A 15,086-nucleotide genomic window follows, 5' to 3' on the forward strand; every position below is an offset into this window, starting at 1 on the left:
TGCAATATACAAAAGCTTAGGGTCCCATCTTACACAAGAACTAAAGTGAGTTTGTAAACTCACTAAATTCAAGTTATATTCTGAAATTTATCTTAGAAAAGAGGCTAAGCACACTACTAAAATCATAAAAAAATTAGATGACAATGAGAAATATGCTGTTTTTTTTTCACTTGAGGGAACACTTGAGGGACTATAAAGAAACATCTAAAAATAATACCAGCAGAATTATAAAATGTGTATGAACATTATACAATAAAAATGGTACATGTTAAAGAAACATTTGTTATCTCCTAGTGAAGTCTCTACATCGAAGAGAAAAAAAATTTTCAGAGCATATAACAATACAGAGAATAGAATTAAACCCATTGTTTCCTTTAAATTTGTTTCAAAAATAAGTAGGGAAAATACAAATAATTGTATTTTTAAAAGCTATTTATTGTGAAGCTTGTAGTAGAGTTTTTAGTTATTAGGCAACTGTAGAGTTGTTAATCTCCTTGACTGAAAACAATGTTTGGCTCCATATACATGTGGAGCTTGGCATTCTAAAATATAGCCACCTAGGGGTTTATTTCGTTTTAGAAGAGAGTGTGAGAATACAATCCCTCATACTTTGCTGAAGTAAATGGACTCATCTAGGATAGACCTAAAGCCACCGTTGTCTGTGTCTAGTCAAGCAAGCACACCTCTAAATGCTGGTAAGAATGAGACGTTGCGAAGAGAAATGGACAAAGTGACCTCATTCCATAGAACTAAAAACCAGAAGAAATCACCTGGAGTCATAACAACTTTGAAGAAACACATTTTCTAAACATTTGTTTGGAGCTCCAAGTCTTTAGTATAGCGATTCTACAAGTCTGATCTAGGCATCGATGCTATAGCTAGGATATTCTAGCAACAAAGAGAACTGGAGATTGTACAATTCATGATACAAATAAGAGGAGTTTTAACCCCCCCCCCAAAAAAACCCCAAACAAACAAACAAAAAGAATGAGATGTTGCCATTTATGTAAATTAAAAGTCAACACAGTAAATACCTTACAGCAGCAGAGTATGGTATTTCTAAAGAGATGACTATTCTGGTTTTTAGTGACAAAAATACAATAGAATTAGAGATATTTTGGTCCTTCAAGCAAAATGTCCACTACCTTTACCCATTCCAAAGAGCACATTTATTCTCTTATATTCCAAGTCTTCAAACTTTAGATCAGACGGGCATTTTATTTTATGTTTTAAAGATTTTATTTATGTATTTGACAGACAGAAATCACAAGTAGGCAGAGAGGCAGGCAGAGAGAGAGGAGTAAACAGGCTGCTTGCAAAGCAGAGAGTCCAATGTGGGGCTCGATCCTAGGACCCCGGGATCATAACCTGAGCCGAAGGCAGAGGCCTTAACCCACTGAGCCACACAGGCGCCCCCAGAGGGGCATTTTAAAGTTCTTTTACCATACCATTCCACTATGTAAACAAAAACAATGCTGTCTGATAGTAACAACAACAAAAATACAATCAAACGGATCCTAAATCAATTATTTAAAAAGCTGATTTGAAGTGCTGTAGCACTTTTGTTCCTATTTGAAGTTTTCTCTTCATCTATTAATATGGATCTCAAAATCTGTTTTCTGACTTTTCTAAGACAATTCAATAGGAGGTATATTCCATTGACTTAATGACCATTCTTTGTTTGCTTCTCTTCATTTGCTCATCCCTTAAAAGTCTGGGTTTCCTACAGCCCATGATGTTTTCCATCCTTTGTGCCCTTTCCTTGATCAAACTAATCAGTAACCAACATTTCAACTATAAACTGTAAATATTTCCCCCCCCAAACTGAGTCTTCTTTCCTTAAGGACCAAACTCACTTACCTATCTGTCTACTCTCTTCACCCAGAGGCTCTGCAGGTATTTCAACAACAATGCACTGAATTTCTTCCAAAATCTGCTTTTTCCTTTTCTTTTTTTTTTTTTAATCTCGGGGAACACTGGCCCAGTCTCCCAAGTAATAAACCTCAGCCTCCATACACGACACCAAATCTTGTAAATCTACCCTTTGCACTTCAATAAAACTATCTGTTCTAAAGACTAAATCGGGCTGTGCCATTCCTTTGCTTTAACAAACACACAAACAAAAAACAGAAGATAAAGTCACCTGCTTATTATTCTGATATACAAGATCAGTTTACTTAGATACTCCTCGCCTGCCTCACTCTCCAAAGACATACAGAAATCATTACATTCACTTGCCAAGTATACCATGCACACATTCAACAACTATGTGTCAGGCACCCTTCTAAGCACTGAGGAGATCACGGCGAACACGATAGAGTTTCTGCTCTAGGGGGCTTACATCCCGATGCAAGAAAACAGACAACAAACATATAACAGATGCAATGGCAGTAAATACTATGGAGCAAAAGATCTAGCTAGAAAAGCAACTCAGAGCAACACAGCAGACAGCACGTTCTATACACTACAAAAACACAGGGGTTCTTAAAAGTGCAATCATACATCCCTTAAGTTATTCAGGTTTCAATTTTAATTATAATTAAAAACCACGAGTAATACTGACATGTATAGTCATTGAGAGGCATAACAGAACACAGCTTACTTCTGGAACAACCGATTATAATAATTTTATTTTTTGAGATTAAAGTTGATAGAGTCAAGAATGTTTTTCTTTGATTCTAGTGTTTTAGTTGGCTCTTGGATGTACCCCAAAAAAATTATTAGTAGTGCTGGTACATTTCAAATTAGGTCATGAGATTAGAATCTATAAAACTTAAGTACTCATCTAGAATCGGTCTCATTGTTAATTCATTGTCTTTAACTAACTATATATACCAGGGTTTCAAATTTAGGGCCTACAAATTAAGAGTACATGGTAATACTAGAACATTAGAGACAGGAGCTTTTGACTAGTGATTTAAAAACAGTTGTTCAATTGTCTGAATCATTTAAGTACATAATATATTAAGTACATAATATATTTAAGTACATAAAGAAATGGAGAAGTCTACATAAGGGCACTGTTTAAGACACAGGGCATTACTAAAGGCTTTGACAGTGAGCCAAAGAAATTGTGCACAGACATTAATAGGTCTGTTTCATACTCAGAAAATAACAATGATTTACCTTACCTTCTAAATACTAATAGATACTTTAAAAGACTATAAAGGAATTCGGATTTTCTCCGGGAAACTTCACTCTTACCGTGTTATATCCAGCTCCAGTCTCGGGACAGGAATGGATGAATCAGTGGAACAGTGCATGCAAGCATGCTGGTTTGGGTTTGTATTTTTTTAAATATTTTATTTATTCATTTGACAGACAGAGTTCACAAGTAGGCAGAGAAATAGACAGAGAGAGAGGAGGATGCAGGCTTCCTGCTGAGCAGAGAGCCCGATGCAGGGATCCTGAGATCCTGACCTGAGCTGAAGGCAGAGGCTTTAACCCACTGAGCCACCCAGGCGCCCCCAAGCATGCTGGTGTTTTATAAATATGTAAAGAAAACTAATGGACTTTTTTAGAGGCAGAAGTTAACTGTGAAATGTTTTAAACTTCCCAATAACTAAACAGAAATTAAGCTGAGTGGAAGCTGAGTCTTACCTCAATGACAACTCTGACATGCAGAATTCTGTCAAAGTTTTCAAGGTTTAGGGAACAATGCTACAATTCATCACTTTCTTAGGGCATAACTTTCACTTCTGCCCACGATCCCTGAATCCTCACAAACACGCGCCCTTTGGGGCACTCCTTTCTGGATCCTACATGGTGATCAGCTTCTGCTGTCCTCCAAATCGTTGGCAGAGGGGCAAACATCCACGGCCCAGCCGAAATTCTGAAGTGTGGGCCCATGGGAAATACTGGGTCAGAGGAAGGGACAGCATCGATCAGCCAGTTGGCATTACATTATGAATTCCTGTGTTGGTGAAAAAAGCAGCTACCATTGCACCGTAAGGGCCAGGACTTATGTTCTATTTAAAAATTAAAACCAAAACAAAAGATGACTAAGAGGCAAACTTCATTCGCAAGGCTGAGGAGAGAAGAATTTACATACCGCATCCGTAATGTCTATTTCGTACACCCTTTGGAAAGTCCTGCGCTCAAAGAAAACAAGCTTGCCGCTGCCACGTCCCCTTTGCACAGATGTCCCGGTGACTACAAGTTTGTCATCCGGACTGAAACAGCAGTCCGTCCTACAGACAAGAACAGTGCATTAGCATAAGCTACAGCAGTGAGTTAAATAAAACATAAACACCACCACTGTAATCTTATTGAGGGCTCAACGTAAGTCAAGCACGTATATTAGTTCACTTAATCTTCACAATAATCCTATGAGGTAGATATTACTATCCCCATTTTACTGATGAGGAAATTGAGGCAGAGAGAGATTAAAGAAACCTTGCCCAAGATCACAAAAGTAAGTGGCGCAGCTGGGATGTGAACTCAGGCAGTCTGATTCCAGAATCTGTGCTTTTTTAACTTCTACACACCCTATTTTTTAATGTAAAGGAAGTGTGGGAAAAAGGCAAGATAGACCTTGACGGTGATATAGACAAACAGACATGGTATGACTAATGTCTAAGAAGTGATAATTTTGTCCAGTTTTGGAATTATTTTTTACCACCACTAGCCACCATCCCCAAATAATTTGAGTTTTGTCAAGTCAAGGACCATGAAATGAGGAGCAGGTTGAACTGCTGGAACCTAATTGATGGCTATGATTCAAGAGCCCTTGTTATTAGAGATCTGGCCACCTGATTGTGAATAATCTAAGACATGATCCAAAGAAGTTATGTAGTTAGTATAGCTTGCAGCAGGCATAAGAGCTCAAAAAATTCTCATCAGCTATAAATTCATGTTTGTTTGTCCATCTGTTTGTTTTAACAGATAACTGCCATGGGCAACGGACCGCGCTAGAATTAATGCTCTGCTATGACACAGTTTCCTCCGTTTGACGCTTCCATCCCCTTCACGCTTTCCCTGTTGGTCATTATTTAACACAGATGTGAGATTTTATTTCTAAAAAAAATAGAAAGTTTTATTTAGGCAACAATTGTAGGACTTAAAAGTTCAAATCCCACCTCAGTTGCCTTAGAAAAACCTTTAAGTGCTTCCATTGTCAACTTAACAGAATGGAGGTAATGGTGTTCAGCTACCTAGAGCAAGGTACTCTGACCAAACGAAGTATACTGAATTACTGACGGGGATGATGGTAAGAAAAAATTGAGAGAATGACACATAATAATGTTCAGGAACTATGGAAGGTTGCTTTGATGGAATGGGGCTCAAATTTTAAAAGACAACAAATATGTAGGCCTACCTTCTCATTTATACATATTAAGAGAACAATTCAATCTCTTAAAATATTTTTACTATCCCAAGTATACACACAGAGAGACACATGAACGTATATCATTTCCACTTCAAAAAAGTTTTATGGCCTGAAGAATGTGCAAATGAAAGGGAAAAACAAAATGCATCTTTCAAAAAACAAATTTCAAATACTCTTCTTGTCCCTTTTTAAGACATAGGACATAAATTAAAGTGACAAAATTTTTTCTCTATTCTCTTATGTTTATAGTTATTTAAAATATGCTACTTACATTGGGAACATGGTAGGAAGACCCGAGGCTGAAAAAAGTGGCTTATTAAATTGTCGGATGTCCCATAATTTCAATGTATCATCACCTGATAGAGGAATGGAACAGGAAAAAAAAAAGCAAATTATGCAAAGAAATTTGTTTTAAGTTTAGACTTTGCTAAACTTAGTGTATAACTACAGGAAGGAAAGAAGTAAGGAAAGGGAAAGAAAGGTGCACATAAGTGCATTTTACTGTGTTAACTGGGGAGTTTGAAAGTAGTGGATGTGAGAACAGTAGAAAGATTTATGATAATGAACTGGCCTCCTAGAAATAAATTTTCAAACTGATGCAGCATCTGTAGGCTAGAAGAGCCCTGGAGACTCTGCTCTAAGGAGTGATTTTACAGCAGCTGGCAGTTCCCCTATGGTATAGTTGAACATAACCTGACTTCTTAAGAAGATACTAATTTAACAACCATCAGGACTGAAAACAGTTCAGTTCACAATAGATTCCTTCTCCCACTGGGGTGTAGATGAAGCTATCCATTAACATGAATGAGAGTGAGCCGCGGGATTCCCTTCCCTCCAGTATGACTCCACCGTGGCTATCATTCTTCACTTTGCCGGGGAGTACAGCTTTTCCAAAAGCTCTTTAAAGTGTAATGAATATTCTTCTAAGAATCACTTTTTTTATATTTCTGAAGGGCTACTAACTAATATTCCTGGCCATAATGAAAGCCAAAACTCATATAAGTGATGTCTTTGCTGTTCTTTTCTCCCCGGTGTCCACAGCTGAGACCTGCCTCAACCCCTTGGGTCCAATAAAGAATCAGTATCAGGTGCAAGTGAGGTGAGTGGAAATTTCAATAAAAATCTCCATTCTCTCCCAAGTGACCCTTCCTCTGAAACCCAACTTTTGGCAGGTGCACTAATCCACAACTGGCCGGACTGGGGACCTGCTTAAAATGGAAGGACTTTGTAAGACTCACCTTTTTTTTTTTTTTTCTTTTGGTCTTAAAAAAAAGATTACATATCCTCATAATTCTCAAATAATAAGAAAACATTAATCTGCATTAAACAGTTTAGCTAACCTGACAGGTTCTGGTGCTAGCTAGAATACCTTGCAACACCTGGGGACTCTGCTGACTAGAATTCCATCTGCCATATTCTATACATCCAGGAAGAGAAATGATAGAATGGAGCATACATGTTGTGTTGGCGACGTGTTACCCAGCAGCTATTACAGGATGGAAGGGGAAGGCAAGAATTATCACCAAAATGGCTTTGACTGAAATGAGTTTAGTCCTATACTTCTAGTAATTATCAACTGGTTTGGGGCTGGCCTGTTTTAGAATCCTCTGAGAGGAATTTTCAAACTATACTTCCCTCTTGCTCTTCTCTCGTCCCCCCACTCCACGTTGGAGATTTGGGTACACCATTCTAAAGCTGTAAGGGTAACTGTGAAAAAATTTTTTTTTTCTTGAAGATTTTATTTATTTATTTATTTATTTGACAGACAGAGATCACAAGTAGGCAGAGAGGCAGGCACAGAGAGAGGAGGAAGCAGGCTCCCTGCTGAGCACAGAGCCCGATTTGGGGCTCAATCCCAGGACCCCGGAATCATGACCTGAGCCGAAGGCAGAGTCTCTAACCCACTGAGCCACCCAGGCACCCCAATGTGAGAATTTCTAAGTGAAACATTTATCATTTGAAAAACTTCCTCAGAAGATTCAGGTACACACTCGAGTTAAGAACCATTATTTATAAGTAAAGAGTATATACAGTCTTAATTAAGAGTCCTCTCAGGACTCAAATAGGTTAGAACCAATGGACCAAAATTCATACTTTATACAGACTCCCCCCACCTTTTCCATATAGACCAACATAGAAAATACATGTGCTTTGATGTTTTACAATTATGTAAGTGATGGTAGTTTGGATATAACAGACAAGGCTTCCTCAGAAGAAAGAGAATCTGATGCCATTCCCAAGGTACACAGACATGGAAAGGCTGAACAGAACGAGAGCCAGGCCAGATCTCTCCATCTCTTCCTCACTCCCACTACCCTCTACACCAGAGCGCATTCTCTCGGAAAGGAACTCTTCTATGATGTTCACAGTTTAGACCCAGCACCTAGCACAATGCTTGCTCAGAGTAGTTGCTCAACATAGAGCAGTTGAGTGAGTGAATGACTGACCAAATGTAGTGTTGTTAGATTAACATGGCCTACAGACTAAAGACTAAATCCTTTATGTGATATTTAAAGCCCTCTGTAATGGCTCCTACTCCACTGTTTCTTCTCCCTCCCCACAAATGGGCCTACAGGAAGATTCTCAGTCACATCCCACACTTCCTATAATGGGAATATGAAAAATATGAATAAAAATTACAAATGAATGTATCATTTTTTAAATAAAAAATATGATTGTAGGGTTGCCTGGCTGGCTCAGTCAGCTCGTAAGCTGCCCTTTCTATTCTCTTGTATCAACACTTGGTTCATTGATGTGAGAAAGATTCAGCGAGAAAAAACCCATATTCAACCATATGAATGTGGTTAAATAGAGAACTATGAAGTTATTTAAAAACTAACACTGAAGTACACAATTTTTTTTAACTGAATTGAGGTACAGTGTTCAAACTGGAAAAAAAAAAAAAAAACGGTAAGCCAAGAGAAGACTCTAAATTATAAAACAATATAGAAAGAATATTGAACATCATCTATAAAATTCCGTTAAGTTAGAGGCAAAGGTCATCCTTGGAGGCTCAAACTCTGATGGAATTTGAAGCTAAAATAAAAATTCAGGCAAAAAGCATATATTTTCTAAATTTTACTTAATATCTTTTAAGAAAACAATATTGCCAAGTTAGAAATGCATTTTAATGAAAAAAAAAAAAAAGACTGGCAAAGGTACATTAACAAAAGGACAGATAGCTTTACTGTTAGGATATTAAAGTAACATCTGTTAATTATGATCATTTTTAAACAAAGAGACACATCCAAAAGAAAGTTTTTAACCTACCTCCACGAGAGGCAAGGACATTACCATCATAGGAAAAAGTCACACAAGAAGTGTCTGTGCCTGGGTCATGAGCCTGTTTATAGTGGAATTTGGGATGAACCTGTTTGAAAAACAAAGTGTTAATATCTCATCGGAATTCAAATGAGAACGTTTTTGTAGCAGGGGTATTTTACCTTATCATCTAGAAAACGATATAATATGAATTTTACTTGAATATAGTTTTCTTTATTCTGGAAAATAATTCAAAAAGTTTCTTAAAACATCCATTTGCTTTAAAAATAAAAAAGAGATTAAGTCCCATTTTTTTCAGACTGTCTTAGCAAGTTCTGAGCAACCCAAGATTGGCACAGTATTTAGTTCTCAGAGCATAAAGTCATTGGGACCATTTCCTATGGTAAATACAAATAAAATAAAATTGAAAATTTGAATAAAAATTACAAATGAACGTATCATTTTTTAAATAAAAAATATCATTGTAGGGTTGCCTGGGTGGCTCAGTCAGTAAAGCATGGGACTCACGATCTCAGCATTGTGAGTTCAAGCCTCATTGTATTCCTAGTATATGCCAGACACCGTGCATGTGGTTGTAGGTCTTGAACTCTCTTTAACGTGCCTGTAGGGTTATGTTGCTGTGGAGTGGAAGAGGGGGAAAACCAACCCTGATACAATGCTAATCGTACCCTACACACCGTACCCTTTACTGTCCCATCTACTCAATTGTCTCAATCATTCTACAAGTTAGGTTCTACTATTATCATCTGCATTTTACAGATTAGGAAACAGAACCACAAAGACTTATGTACCTGAGGTAAGGTCACATAGCTCGTAAGTGGTACAGCTCAGCGTTTGAACTGAAAGGCCACTCTCACACTCTACATGATCCTCCTTCTCTAGTCATGTATGTTAGTAGTCTTTTTACTTCCAGTGTTGCTTCTTCATAGTTAATGACTTATAAAGGTAACTCTACTAAACTAATCTTGTCACTCAGTTATGACTCAGTAACCAGCACAGGCAAAAACTAGGGAGTCAATTAGCTCCACCAGGCTAGGTAATTCCAGTGACTGGACAAGGGACACGGCTGGTGACACAGCATGGAGGTCTCTCCTGGGAGCAACAGGGATAGGAATACAAGTGACTCCATCTCGTTCAGTCTTACATCAACCCTAACAAGAATGAGTCACAAAATGGAGCTCATATCCATTAGCCTCACATCAACAGCCCCGATCCCCTGTCTGTGAGCTTCTACCTAAAAGCTTCCAGTAATGAGGAGCACCTCATTATCTCACAAAAGCAGGCTGGGTTTTGTTTTCATTTTTGTTTTTAATAATTTGTATATCTTGAGTTTAATTTGTCCTCTCTCTTCCTCTGATAGTCTTAGAAATTTGTATTAAACATGTTGCTCATGTTTCCACCTTTCACAGATACAAATAATTTACTGATTCAACTTCTCCTTTAATTGGGCATCAACTGTATGACAGACACCAGGTTAAACAGGGAAACACAAATGTGCCAAGAAAAACACAGCTTTTCTCCTCAGAGAGTTGACAGTCCCCTGAAGGAAGTGACAAATGGTACAACAGGGACATGAGGAGTAATAAGTGAGCACTGAAGAGAGATGCCTAATCCAAACCTGAGAACAGGGGGAGGGGGGCAGAAAGAAATCCTGAGACCCAGTGGATGAAAGCATGAGTTAGCAGATGACTGAGGAGGACGCAAAGGTAACAATGAATATTCCAGTCACAGGGTACTATGTTGTAGTAGGAAGAATTCCGACCCCCATGACCTCCATTTCCTGGTGTCATGTCACTCTACATGGCAAAGGGGACGCTGCAGGTATAACTAAGGTTACTAACTAGTTAACCTTCAAACAAGGAGATCATCCTGGATTACCCAGGTGGGGCAGAAGTAGTCACATGAGACGGGGAAAGCAGAACTTTCTCCTGGCTGAGGACAGAAGAAAAAGCTGTGGAGACACGACAGAGAGTAAATAAGAGACTGGATGTGTTGGACATGCCACTGTTGACTCTAAAGATGTGTCGGGGACATGGGCATCTGAATGCTGCCAGTTACCAGTGCGTCTGAAGGAGGACCCTGAGCCCCCGAGGAGAGCCACCACCTTGGCCAACAGTTTGATTTTAGCTTGATGAGACCCTAAGAAGAGAACTCACCACAGCATGCCAGACATCTTACCTACAGAAACTGTGAAATAATAAATTGGGTGACTATTTTTTTTTAAGGCACTAAATAATGTAATTGGTTAAGAAGCAATGGAAAGCTAAAGCGCATAAAGCTAGCTGCAGTCGAAGAACTAAAAGAAGCTAACCACGGCTGGAGGGAAAGGAGAGGTGGGGGGATGGTGCGAGCTGGGCCTCAATCACAGTGAGCTTTACAGACCATGTTAAGGGCTTGGATTTTATCCTGAAGGCAAAAGGGAGCTGCTTAATGGTGATTACTCAGAGGAGAACGTGACTAGGTTTGCTTATTTTAAAAAGATCATTCTGGGCACATGCGGAGGATACTCTGGGAGTATTTTGATCCTCAGAGAAATGAAACTCTGCCACCAAACTCAATTAGGAAAATCTGCCACTTGGTCACGTTTTATCAAGTTATCAACTACTAAATTCTAAATAGAACTTCTGGGGGTGCCTGGGTGGCTCAGTTGTTAAGTGTCTGCCTTCAGCTGAGGTCATGATCCCAGGGTCCTGGGATCAAGCCCTGCATTGGGCTCCCTGCTCGGCGAGAAGCCTGCTTCTCCCTCTCCCACTCCCCCTGCTTGTGTTCCCTCTCTTGCTGTGTTTCTCTCTGTTCAATAAATAAATAAAATCTTCAAAAATAAAAAAAATAGAACTTCTGAAAGATACCGTATTGGTAGCAGCTAACCAAAAAGTCTGTACTAACATTTGGCCTCTCAGTGAAATTAACTTAGTTTTTTGTTTATTTGTTTCAAATGTTTTGTTTATTTTTAATGCTCATTAATATATATACACAACCACATAGAAGGAAAACCAGTCATTTCAGGACCGGTAAGGCAGTGCAGGATAGTAAAACTGGGCCAGGACCAGGAGACAGAAAATCTAGACTTCATTCAATAAAAACTAGCAGTGAGGCTGGGGACAAATTAGTCTCTCCAGATCACTAGTCTGCCCACTGTAAAATAAATGGATTGCACCAGATGACTTGTAGGGTCACTGGCAGCTCTGTGATTCTTAAGGAAAAAACAAAAACGAGTATATATAATATTTTATACTTCAACAAACTGATCAGTATGTACTTTTTATTATTAATAGGACAAAACAGATTTTGAATGCCAACATTTGAACACATAAATATACACATACACATAGACGTGTGTATATAAACATATAGCAGTAAATTGGGATAAAGAACCTTAAAAGGTATAGAATCCAAAGGAACCATATCATATAAACTTCAGCGTGAGCCCCAGGGCAAGCAGGTTTCTCCCTGTGATTGTCTAATTCTCATCCTTGATGCTCAGAGAAGGGTGAGATGAGGCTGCGAATCCACTGTTCCCTAGATGGGTCTTGCTTCCACTTTTCACTGCCCTGAGAGGGGCTCTAGGGTTTAAAGGCATACAGCCACCTGGTACTCGAGCAAAGAGAAAGCACTGTTTCAGAACTTAAGATTCTAAGGGATCTAACCGGCAAGATGGAACTCTAAGACAGGAACTGACGGGAATAAGGGATTGTGACAACAGGTCATTTCGCCTTAATCTAGTAAGAAAGAACTTTACCAAATATTCATCTGCCCCACTTTTATGTCTCCTCTTTTAGGTACTACTTTATTTAAAGGGTACTATCTTAGAGGGTGGGTGTTTTGAAATTTTTATAATTCACTATTTATAGGGCAAAATGTGTGAATATACACCACAAAACAACCCCCCCCTCATCTTTCTGACTCCCGTGGTTCCTGCTGCCATAGTAATTCACATGTCAGTGCAACAGTCTTTTAGAGCAACAAACGGCTGCATATTAAAAATTAAGATTTCAAGAGAGATTGCACTCAAAATAATCTAAGTCATTTCCTCTTTTAAAAGGACCTAATAAAATAAAAAAAGCAAAATGTCCTCACTTCCGATGAACAGTTCACAGATTTCATGTCAAAAGTGCTCTCCAATTATTAACTTCACTTTAACCAATAACAAAAGTTTATTCTAATGAAATAAAATGAGAGCCAGAGGTGATCTTAAACTTGCATAAAATAGATGACAAACACAGTTATGCTCTGGAAACAGCGTCAACCCGACTAAAAACACTTCTGGCATAACTTGGGAAATCTAAAACTGCGACTTCTCCTTTAACTGATTTTACGATCATCCCAAGCAAAGAACATCGTTCTTCAGGGAAGCTGAGATTATTAACTCCTTTATATAGGTTTCCTATTCTTAGGAGGGCCTTGGGTTATGATTTGGAGAGTATCAAGTCTCAGATTCATAGTGATGGAAAACACAAGCACAAATGCTGGCGTTTTAAGGGCCCTCTCCTGAGATCGTACCATACAAACTCCAATTGGTAAAACTGTCCCTCAATCCTTTCTTAGCAGATGGCCAGGAGCCTCTGGCAGCACAGAACACGTTACCTCACAAGCAAGATCAGTCCATTTCTGGGTGGCTCTAACTGGGAACACTTTTTTAAAACTGGGTCCAAGACTCCTTCCTAGAATTCCAATATCTACGTATGACTCCTGGTCCCGTCTTCCATGGCTGTGCTGACTAATTCCAGCTTTTCTTCTCCAAAACCGTCTGCCAAATTCTCATAGAAAAATATGAGATCTTCCACAAAGTCTTAGATATACCATTCCCCAAATCCTAAACATAATCCAAACATTCTGAGTTGTAACCGATGGTCAGTGATTTCACACCCCCGGGCTGCCTAGATCCCAGGATCTTCATTGTTCTAGTGTGTGTCAATCAATGCAAGAGGAATGACAGCCCTCAAAATGATCAAAATATGTTTTGTAACTAATAGAGACAGTGGAATAAACTATTTTAAATGAGGGAATTTAAATGAATTGCTGGGCTGAAAATAGAGGAAAATTTAACGGAAAGAATATTGGTCCTACAGCCAAGCTGATTTCACCTAAATTTTCAGTCTGTTACATTTTAGTTTGACCCTGGCCAAACTGCTTAATCTTTCTGTTTCTCAGTTTGTTAATTTTTAAAATAACATACTGTACACATCTTCCCACCCCTCCCCTTCTCCTCAACTCCCAAAAACACGGAGTTACGAAGTTACGTTTGACTTTCTAATCCCTGCCTTAGGTCAATACCACACATTCATTAACTCTGCAGTAGGTACCTCTTTTCAGAAAGTTGCGGGCACGCAACTGTGTTACCAGAATACAAATCCCAAAAGCAAGATGAAGCAAATGCAGGGCTCCCTAACTGAGGAAGGGTACTAACATTTGACTGTCCTCTCAAATCTGTTTCTAGGACCCCCTCAATAGATAAAAAATTTCTTTCTCCTTGGGAACCTAGTTTCAATAACCAAGCAACTCTACATTTGCAATCACACGTTAGAGTTACCTATTACACCAGGATAAAAATACACCAGGATTTTTTTAAATGGCAAGAGTAAGAACAGAATAAATACTGGTCTAGACTGAACACAATTCACTCCTGTCTCTCTGATTCTGTAGTAAGGAGAATGAAGAGAATATGTACAAAACAACAGAAACTGTCATATCACCATGATTTACCATTCCCTCCTGCCACGAAGCCTTCATTTTAGTGAGCAGAAAAAAACAGTAACACCTCTCCAACTGATGCTGTGGTACTCAGATTAATACAGTGTGTGAAAATACGACACCATAATAAAAAGCACAGACGATGCAGCCAGACTGATGAGTTCAAATCCAGGCTTCACCACTTACCATCTGAACGATCTTGGGTGAACTAATTTCCCTATGCCCCCCTCTGCCATCTATTAAATGAGAATAATAATAATATCCATGTCAGCTATTGGGAAAATCTGATGAATTGATGCAAGCACAGCACAAGTCTTTGCAACACAACTTTGCTGTTCTTTTCATCAAGATGTGCTGTTTTCTTCTCAAACCCTGGGTTCTGGGTATGGACATGTGACTTGTTTGGGCATACAGGTCATGCAGCTGTGAAAATGTGCCTGTCACATCTCCCAGGGTAAAAACCGTAACTGACTGCCATGTCCCCTGCCTCTGTGACTCGTCCGGGCTTTCCAAGGACCGCTCCCAGCCAATCTGCATAAAACTTTCTTGACACTGTGCTACAGTCTAAGAGTTTTTCTGCACAGCCCTCTTTTTTTTTTTCTTTTATTAAAACAGTTTTATTGAGATATAACTCACATACCATGGAATTTGTCTACCTTAAGTATGCAGTTCACTGATTTAAGTATTTCCGGAGAGTTGGCCAGCCATAATTTTAGTACGTTCCATCACCCCCAGAAAGAAACCCTACTCACATTGGCAATCACTGCCCATTTCCCTCCAAACT

General features: G+C 38.9%; 1 protein-coding gene across 2 annotated transcripts in view; it reads right to left on the reverse strand.

The window, feature by feature from the left end:
* The window catches only part of WDR70 (WD repeat domain 70), a 297,351-nt gene that overhangs the window by 47,860 nt on the left and 234,405 nt on the right, over window positions 1-15,086 (reverse strand). For both annotated transcript variants that reach the window (XM_082724203.1, XM_082724202.1), the window contains 3 exons: window positions 8,600-8,699; window positions 5,601-5,685; window positions 4,052-4,190 (listed from right to left, as the gene is read on the reverse strand). In XM_082724203.1, the coding sequence (XP_082580329.1) occupies window positions 4,052-4,190; window positions 5,601-5,685; window positions 8,600-8,699 (324 nt within the window). The remainder of the gene's footprint in view (window positions 1-4,051; window positions 4,191-5,600; window positions 5,686-8,599; window positions 8,700-15,086) is intronic.

The sequence above is a fragment of the Mustela nivalis genome (genome assembly GCF_964662115.1).
Source record: "Mustela nivalis genome assembly, chromosome: 3".
NCBI classification, from domain to species: Eukaryota; Metazoa; Chordata; class Mammalia; order Carnivora; family Mustelidae; genus Mustela; species Mustela nivalis.